The sequence below is a fragment of the Macrobrachium nipponense genome, chromosome 10, assembly GCF_015104395.2.
Source record: "Macrobrachium nipponense isolate FS-2020 chromosome 10, ASM1510439v2, whole genome shotgun sequence".
NCBI classification, from domain to species: Eukaryota; Metazoa; Arthropoda; class Malacostraca; order Decapoda; family Palaemonidae; genus Macrobrachium; species Macrobrachium nipponense.
In genome coordinates this window covers 58140056-58150055 of record NC_087204.1, presented here as the reverse complement: position 1 = coordinate 58150055, position 10000 = coordinate 58140056, and the positions used below count along the sequence as shown (strand labels likewise).

Here is a 10000-nt window from a genome sequence, read left to right as displayed (position 1 = left end):
CAAGCTCCTCAATTCTGAATTGCGTCCAAAACCTTGTGCCTTTCCTTTCCGAGTTCTGGCGTCTGAATCCTTCAACGAGGCATCAACTTTGTAGGAATGTGCATCAGTATATTGTCTATTTATTTATCCTTTTCCTTGCTGTCCAAAGATGTATGTATGCCGCACACTAATAGGTTAAGATAGAAGTTAACGTGTCCGGTACGATATATTGCTTTGTTTCTCTCCATCGAAGGAGCTAATCATAGAGGTATCGATGATTTTCGCGGCGTCGTCACCAAATTTAATGTGATATTCATATACTTTATATGTACAGTCAAATAAGACGGCTTTTTAAATTTAACAAAATATATGCAAAGTCACCGTATATATAGCTAATATATATATATATATATATATGTGTGTGTGTGTATATAGATATATATATATATATATATAATATATATATATATATATATATATAAAGGTATTTAATTCATTCAGAATGCACATAACCACATGTTTCAGAATTTTCCAAATCTCTTGTGGAAGATTTATTTTCTTTGTTGAGGCAATTATCGAGTCTGCATCCATCGATACGGTTCAGTTAAAAGATTCCCAGATGTGCATTGCTTCTTCCATACCCACTCGAAAATGTGGAAGTGCCTTACCTTTCCTGTTAGAAACAAATGGTTTTGTACGCAAAGATGCTCTTGATCGACTTGATCATTTCTTCCAATATCCTTGGTCTTGTGCTCCCATAATGTTAATTATTCTTGCAGAATCTCTTCCTCTCCCCTGTTCTCTGACAGCTCTCACCTCTGTTACTTATGTTTTCTTCTCCCCTTCAGTTTACTTAACCTCCGTCGGGACTTCGTGATCTCTGGCAGGGCTGACATGTGAATCATTTTCCTTGATTGTCTATGAAGAAATGCAGTTACTATGCCTTTTTGTACTGAGGTATACATCCGTTGATCTTGTAGAACTCTCCCCTCAAGCCGTCTGAAGTAACTGCATTTTTTGCTTGAGAGTGTGAGTGCTTTAGGGATGTCCTGAATATGGTGAACTATGAAGGGAATGTTCGGCCTATTTCTCAAAGATTGAAAGGTTGCATGAAACTATGAAACAAGGCGATAGAACGAGAGCATTCGGAAGCTTGTCAATCGGACAAGGAAGTCAGTCAGAGGGTTACTGACTCCCAAGTAGATCCCCGAGTGAGGCACTAGTTCCTTGAGCTCAACAAAGCAATGACCAAAATAGCACCTGTGAAAAATTCAGAGAGAAGTCTCGCAAAGGCGGAGAGATAGAGGTACTTGTTAAAAGAAGAGGTGAGTATGGGATCATATAAGTCTGCATGTGAGAGAGAGCATCTAATTATGAAAACGTCTTAAGATCATTGGATATTTTCGGTATGAGTTAGCCTAGAAGGAAATAAAAATGAAAGTTTAGCAACATGGGAAATTTATTGATTGGGGGGAAATATAAAAAAAGAATAATCATCCTCAAAAGCTGACAAAAATTTACTAGCATAATGTCAGCATCCGTAAGAGTGAAAAAGACCCAATAAATCTTAAAGTAACAAGACTCACCACAAAGGCTTCACTTCACTCGACTTTTTTTGGGGGAGGATGGGCTTTGGGTGGGGGGGCTTTATCCTAGTCTGCACACACAAAATGTACAGGTGTACGAAGCAGTAGGAGTTAGATTCGACAAGCACGGTTGACAAAGGAAATTGAAACCCTTATCGGAAGAGTTATCTCTACAGTGATCGAGAGCAGTTGTTTCCCGAGCTACCTAGAAAGCACAATAACGTTTAAGCTTAAAATTCAAGTGACGGTGAAGTCATTAAAGAACAAAGACCGAAAAAGCGGATAAAATCAGCTTTATCAAAATTAGAACCAGGTTGTCATTTTCATTTGGTCCATCTTTCATGAGCGACTCGAATGCAAAGATAAATGTCGAACTGTCGGTGTAAGTGACAACATTACAAATTAGTGTTCATCTCGAACGATACAGAACTCTCGCATCAATAATGTTTTCAGGCTTATCTTGTAATGGTTTTTCGCGCGTAATATTTGCATAATTATGTTCATATTCAGATGGTAATTATCATGTCTGGGCTGAATAGTTGTTTCTAATCAACGCTATATTTAGGTCGGGTGAGGATTAATATTACAAACAACGTTCTTGTTCAATGCCTAATGCAAAGAAGGCCAGAAAGTGGCCCAGTAATTAGTTCAATCCTTTGTCAATGGACTTTATCCCTAAATATTTCTGTCATTGTTTTCGAAGTCTCGACCAATGGAGATAGCGAATAAGTCTCTCAGGGAAACTTCCAGCTGTCACGTATGACAAAAAAGTAGTTTCCGTAACTTAAGGTATTCCTGGACTGTTGCCACATATAAGTATGGTTAGGTACACGTAGGATTGTTTCCTTTTCCTGTTTGCTTTTCTTGTCTGTTACTGTATTTAATACAATACCTCCACCGAGCAGTACCCTCCACCGATCCGTACTGCCAGTGGTATGTGCCTTACAGTAGTGACTCCCCATCACAATCACATCAACGCCTTTGTCGACAAACTCACACCCAGACGAAATCTGGTTGGCCAGGCCTCCTCTCCAGTCGCCCCTTCAGCGGCAAGGTAGAGAACTGGGCCGCTAAATTCGGCTTGGATAGATTTCGAATCTTTTTCTGCCAGTTGAACACCTAAAACCTGGACCTTTTTTTGAGTATTTTAGTGGGGTGGGGGTGGAAATCCTATAACCTTTGACTAAACAGTCTTCCACAAGGCAATAAAATAAGGCTGTACCACATCAAATGAAACTAGAAAACATTTTATGTCTCCCAGGTTTCTTAAATGTACAAAATACGGTGATGGGTTTGGTTGCAAATCAATTCTCTTCCACTGATTCTTGTAGACCTTGCAGGTATAAAGGGCTAGCTAACATCCAGCGATATTATAACAATAAAGATGTGGCATCTAATTCTTAGTATTCCGTAACTATTTCGGCAAAACTAAAGTTAAACAGAGTAAGCGCTTCACTGATATAGGCGAAGAACTGCTGGGCTCGTAAAAACCTCCAGATAACATCACCGCCTTGGTGCTAAGCCTACCCTTTTCCAGTAGGTTTATTCATTTGTATACAAATACAAAAAAAATACGGATATGTATGTATGTATGTGGGTGTGTGTATGTGTATATACATATATACTACATACCTATATATAAGTAAACCTATATATAATGAATAAACCATATGCGTGCACAGTGCACAACAAAATTTCGTGATGACAGGGAAATATCTTGCTTCGTCGAAATATGACCAATTTTCTTTTCTAGCTAAAAAAAAAAAGGGTGGGGGGTGGAGGTTGGCCATTTTAGTACCATGTAGCTAAATTCGGAATCATGACAGCATTTTTGGGTCTGGTTGCAAGAGAATTCATGGCGATATGTGCAGGTTTATTCTTTCTGCCTCCTCCCCTCCCTTCTTTCTCCCACCCTCAGCTCCGTCCTCCTTCCTCTCTCGTGTGTGCATATAATAATATCCTGTCCAAATATCCTGCGACTTTCATGACTTGCATGAGATCCTCATTAGGACGTTTATTTCCCTCTTGTTTTTCTGAGCACATTCTGTCCCGGGTCCGCCCCCCGAGCGTCTGGCTGACAACGCGCCGGATGCTGTAAAACACCCGAACAAAAAATATCCATAAAACTTGCTTTAATTGCAATTTTCATTGCATTTTTATGTGATTTTTATTGTTTTTTGCGAAAAGGCCATGTAACGTAAACCGACATTACCAATTAACGGACAAATCGGTAATGACCGGGCAAAATATCTCATTTTACAACGAGGCAAATGCGTTTGTGACAGAGCTGCGGCTACTTGCTTATGCATGTGTTGGCACCGGGATAATTGTGTCAGGGCGTTTTTGGACACAACAGTAATAATGTAAATTCCGTCATTGTTGCGATTATCATAATTTCATATTACTGGTAAATGGAACAATGGCGTATAATGATCCTGAAATGGGATGGAAAATGGCTTGTGGAATGTGTTCAGACCAGCGATTGTTTCTTTCGGAGAGAGAGAGAGAGAGAGAGAGAGAGAGAGAGAGAGAGAGAGAGAGAGAGAAAGAGTTGTGGAGCATTTGCTGTGTTGGGCCTTTTTAGATGAGGTTATATTGGTTTACTTTACCCCATTTACAAATCAGAACAGGCCTGTTAACATCCAGCGCATTAATAGAGTTTTATTATAAATAATGTATGTCCTTCTCTCGTTTTCCTTTATCTCTCTTGTATAATCATTCTGATGATTTACTTGAACACATTTTCTGGATTTATTCCGCACTCTTATCAGATACTATTCGTCGTGATTTTTGTCTTCCCTGTATTTATGTTTGTCCTTGTCAACAAGAAGATAAGGAAGGTAAATTGATCAATAAATCATTCTTGCTTCTGCCGTTTTCAAAACTGGAAATTATCTTGTTACATTAAATTATACTTTCATTTATTTTTTTCTTATGTTTGCTTTGCAATGGCAGATCCTTTTAATAAATGATAAAACGTATCTGTATGTAAAATTCAAGAAAAGTCTCTTGATAAAGATTGAAATAGAACTCTTATATGGAATGGCAAGCAGAGGCTAAAGGTTTCAGAATTCATACTTTGATTTGTGACAAATAAAATGGATTAAAATCACTATGCAAAGCAGGTACTCATATTTTTAGCCCACTGCTCACTATGAGTAAAAGAATATACGTTCTTCAGTGGTTCTAAAATAGTCAAGATATATTGCTCCATAAATTTTGGCGTTTGGCGATCAGCTGAATGAAATACAGAATTGAGCGAATATCACCTTGACTTCCATCCCCATAAAACTGAAAATCTTGACTTCTGAAGGTCCTCAGTGGAGTGATTACTGAAACGGCTGAAAGTTTTTGTCCAAATAATATGAGCTTTATTTTCCTTCAACAACGAGCGATGAGAAGGCTGACAGGAACGTAGAATATTTGCAATTGGGGAAAATGAGCGAGGCAGTTGTTATACTTTCACAGCACTGAGTTAAATCGCAACATATTTCAGCTCCTTTGAAATGCTTTTTTGTTGTGAAAAGTTACGCAGAAAATAGTCTCTACGCGAATATATTTGCTCTAAACAAGTTATGTATTTTCCTCGAACTTTGATACGTGACGACAAATTCTAACTTATTTAAACTGTCCTTTGATGTATTTGCATCGATCGCATTTCCTGATTCAAAGAACTTTCACACGGCATTGCCGGTCCTCCCTGAGCAGAGTAGGATACTCCTGCAGGCGGAAGAACGGGAACATACATTCGTCGGGCGTGAAATTACCGCTGGCCAGTAGCTGATGCACACGCCCACAATGTCCGGTCCCAAGGTCGAACAGGATTGATAGAGATTAAATTTGCATTTCATTATAAACCAACCAAAAAATCAACAGAAGAATCAGAAGATCAAAGAAACTGTATCGGCAAATAAACTTAGAAATACGAAAGAATAAAAGAGAAATTTTGAAATTAGCGGCTTCCTCCCGCTTCTCTTTAACTGTGAAAGGAACATTGGAAATGAGTAGACTAGGTTTGGTGATGAATCAAATACGTGTTCAAATCAAATTTATAATCAGGGCAAGAAAAGGAATTCACGAAATTCTAAGAAATTCTTCCACTAAATGAGAAATTGACGTTTATAAAAACCAAACCAAATTAACCGAGATATCGTTTTACAAATGGAACATTCGAATCCCACAATACTCCTTCTCATCTATGAAGAACAAGTGAGTAGAAAAAATGAAGTTATTTTCATGACAGCGCCCCTGTTGCAGAAAAGACCAATGTCAAAGTGCAATTTGTGAAGCCTTTCCCTCACCACCTTTCAGAGGGAGTGTGTTTCGTACGCATCTTGTCTTGACGAAGCGATGCTAATTTACAGTCATTAGTCAGCTAATGGTGAGGACATGGGGAGAATTTTCGACAAAAATAAGATTATAGATTTCGTATGACTGAAAAGAATGTCAAGTAAAAAAGGACAATGAAATATTTAGGTAGTTTGTGGTTTTGGCTGTAATGGGCCCAATTAGTATAATCAAGGTGTTCATTACAAATTAAACTGGAAATAATAATAGAATAAGAGAGAAAATAGAGGAAAGGAAGGAAGGAAGGAAGGAAGTGCCACTCTTCCACACCAGTTATCATCGCCAGAAACAAAAAGGAAGTGTAATCAGAGAGGAAGCGAACAAATCCGTGCGAGGGTGGAAAAGTCTGACCAGCTGTCGCCTCGGTGACGCTAGCCAACGGCGTCCTGTTGCACGGAACTGATTTTGCTCTAAAATAAACAAACAAATAACTTGATACGCAAACACGCGCACGCACGCACGCACACACACACACACACACACACACACATATATATATATATATATTAATATAATATATAATATAGATTTTTAAAAAAATAATATATAGATAAAGATATATACATATATGAGGCGCATAGTAATGACAGAAAGCTAAAGCGATACAACTGATGAAGCAATAGAAAACGGAGAGAGGAAATAAATAGGGGAATTGTTTATAAATTGCCAACAAAATCAGGAAAATGTTGCATTTGAGGATTCTCATAGAAATTAGGTTTGAAATTAATCAGAAAATCGATTCAAGGTAAATATTTTGGTGCCGAAACAAATGGAAGACTTTTTGAAAGGCTAATCATTTTTGTAAGATATAAGGTTCAACCATTTAGATACAGGATGCGTAGTACAGTGTTCTTTAAGATATGCGTCAGTGAAGCACATTTTCGTTAAAATGCACGATTGACAGTGGCGAAAGAAGTCGTGGGAAGGCATATGGGAAAGGACAAGTTCACGTCAGTCCATAGACTCTGTTTGTTCTACCACAGCGAGGCTTCCTTAGAATGGCAACCAGATCTTATTCAAGTGATGTTTTATAGCCACTTGCAGTTAAATATATTGAGATGTCTAACCGCCGTGCATAGGAAATGACAAAGAGCTGCTGAACAATCTTCTAAGGTAGCGGATAATTGACTGAAATAACCGAAATCTAACATTTGATGTTCTCCCTCTCTGTTTCCCTCTTCTTTCCCACACCGCTCTTTTTCCCCTCTGTGTGACTTGGCCCCACCCACGTAACCTGTGACCCTGTCTCCTGTCCACGCCTCGCTGCCCAAAAGTTATCTCAATGGACAAATCACATCCACCAGCCAGCTGGACATAATGATTCTGCCTGAAAGGATTACGGATTGGACTGAGGGGTGTTACGATCACAGCAACCCCGTTCTCCAACACACACACACACACACACACACACACACACACCTACCTCTAACCCCCCACCCCCATACTATTTCGAGCCAACCCCTGTTCATTCATACCTGGCTTCTGCCGTAAAATCATTAAATCTCTCTCTCTCTCTCTCTCTCTCTCTCTCTCTCTCTCTCTCTCCATCATTAAAATCCTTCATCGAGCTTTTATTGATCCAGTGATAGTTACTACTATCAACGATGACGTTCCGCCATTTCAGCCTTTTATAGAGCAAATGAATAAAATGCAAATAATTTATTTCCAAAGACGACCAAAAGCCGGAGGAAGCTGCGTACCTAGCCAGCCGTTGCGTGTCTGTGGAAGCGCTTTTGACGATCACTCCGCATGAATGCGACACGTTACATCAGGTCCCATTTATTTGAATTTTTTCTCTTCTTATTCAAAACTGCCATCGATTCAGAGGGGGCGGCATTCCTTTTCTCACATAGATCTTCCCCGAGATATCCTATCGGTGTTTTGATGCATTTATTATCAAACCTCTTCGCTTATTTCTTCTGTTTAATTTCCTCTGTCACCCGGCCAATGATATCATATTCCAGGGGGCCACAACTTGTCTACGATTTTGGAGGGTACTTGACATACGGGTATGACAGGTACGACAATACACTGCCACGACACACCCCATCGGGCGACCTGCCACCAGCCTGCCAGACGTATGAATAAATTCCTTCTTGTTTATTTTAAGTCGAATCAGAATAAGTCGAATATTACTCGGCACTAAAGTTGCCTTCCCCTAATATCAACCAAGAGTCTAAAACGAGTTTCTCCTCACTGATTTTCCTCCTCTTGCTCCTCCCTCCCTCCCTCCCTCCCTTTCTCTCTCTCCCTCATTCGCACTTGGGGCGTGCTGCAATTTAGCTTCATCTCGGCCTCAACGAAGGTGGCTATAATTTTTCATTTTGATACAAAATTCACTGAGTGCTGATGATGAATTTCTAAACCAAGGTTTCCAAAACTCACGCTGTCATTCTTTGATAGGAGTCATCACGTTAAAAGGTTACGAGTACAGAACTACGAATAACGTCCTGAGAATAAAACTCGATCACTACACTGTATAAGATCTGTACTGCGGGTTTAGTTTCACTGCTTAATCTGTTTATAATGTTGATTTGGGTTGAAGGGACGCTCAGAATTTATGACCTCAGGTGAAAATAGTTTTTTTTTTTCTTCAAACTCATCACGTTAACTCTTCATATCCTATAGTTGCGACTACCCCATCTATAGTCAAACCAAGATGACTAAGAATATAGCTGTCATTAGCTACGTCGCCAAACTTCTTCTGACTACCGTTAATATGCTTACCTCAATTTGGGATTCTTTAATCCGGTCATAAAATCCTTCTTATCCCTCCCACGGGCTGTCCAGAAGAAAGAGACCACTCCGGGACTTGAGAAGCCAAAAATAGTATTTATTTTTTTTAATCGCGTTATATCATTTATTTTCATCAGTGAGTCTGGGCCACATATTTGGCATTTTTATAATACATTTAGATGATTAGAAACTAATTCATCCCTTCCTACCTAACTATCAAAACTGTTTTTTTGTTACTATAAATCATCCTTTACTAGTTATTAAATTTAAGTTCTTTCGCTCATTTTACGTCTTCGGTTCTAGAAACTCAGATAGACCTTGCACAGAACAACAATGTCAGGCTGTTTGCCCTTTCTACCACATCTACTCAATATCCTAACTTGAGTCTCACATGTCACACCCCTCCTTCCCCTTATCACCCCGCTGCCTATCAGGACTGAACTTGGACTTGAAGGGCATCGGGAGTGTCACTATTCATTTCAGCCACCTCGAAAACTACGGATTAGACACCAATATCTGCTGTTTTCGGTAACAAACATTTCCAGTTACAGGGAATATGTGAAATCCAGGGATTTCACGAAATCCTTAGGGCATTATGCAAAATAACCATTTGATCCCAGAGGGCTACTAATAACCATTGATTCATCGCACTGTCTTGCCGTGTTTAGTACTAGCCGCTGGGGGATCAAATGCACATATCCCCCACGGGCTAGCACTATACACAGCGAAATACAATTGACTCTCCAGGGGCTAATACTAAACACAGTAAAACAGTGTAGATGGATCACAGTTTCACCGTGTTTAGTACTAGTGTTTGGGATTCAAATGTTCCTAAGCAAATTGGTCATTTCACATATTCCTTAGGGATTTTGTGGAATCCCTGATTTCACATATTCCTTGTAATTAATATATATATATATATATATATATATATATATATATATATATATACATATATATATTCATATTTATATTTATATTTACTAGCTGTATCCGCCACATGTTGCGGTGCTGTCTGGTTCTTTAAATGGAAAATAAAGAAAAGAGAAAGGTCCTTTCTCTTACTCTCTCTTTCTCTCTCCAACCATCACTTTCGCTTTCCCTCTTCTCACTAATACCAATTCACTCCTCTCTCTCTCTCTCTCTCTCTCTCTCTCTCTCTCTCTTCCTCTCCTCTCTCTCTTCCTCTCTCTTTTTTCCTTTTTTCCTTTCTTCTCCCTAACACCCCGTCTACTCTCTCTCCCTTCCTCTCCCTCTCAATCTCTCTCTATCAACACCCTTCTCAAACTCCACCCTCTTTGATGTCATTGATGTTTCCCCTATAGTATTCTTTTCCAAATGATAAGTCATAT

At 39.1% G+C, this 10000-nt stretch overlaps 1 protein-coding gene across 2 annotated transcripts in view; it reads left to right on the top strand.

The window, feature by feature from the left end:
• The window catches only part of LOC135223634 (transcription factor Sox-14-like), a 126468-nt gene that overhangs the window by 105153 nt on the left and 11315 nt on the right, over positions 1-10000 (top strand). Inside the window, exon 3 of one of the 2 annotated variants that reach the window (XM_064262262.1) lies at positions 7877-7990. The exons of the other annotated variant lie outside the window; for it this stretch is intronic. Within the exon in view, the coding sequence (XP_064118332.1) occupies positions 7877-7990 (114 nt within the window). The remainder of the gene's footprint in view (positions 1-7876; positions 7991-10000) is intronic. 2 annotated transcript variants of the gene reach the window in all.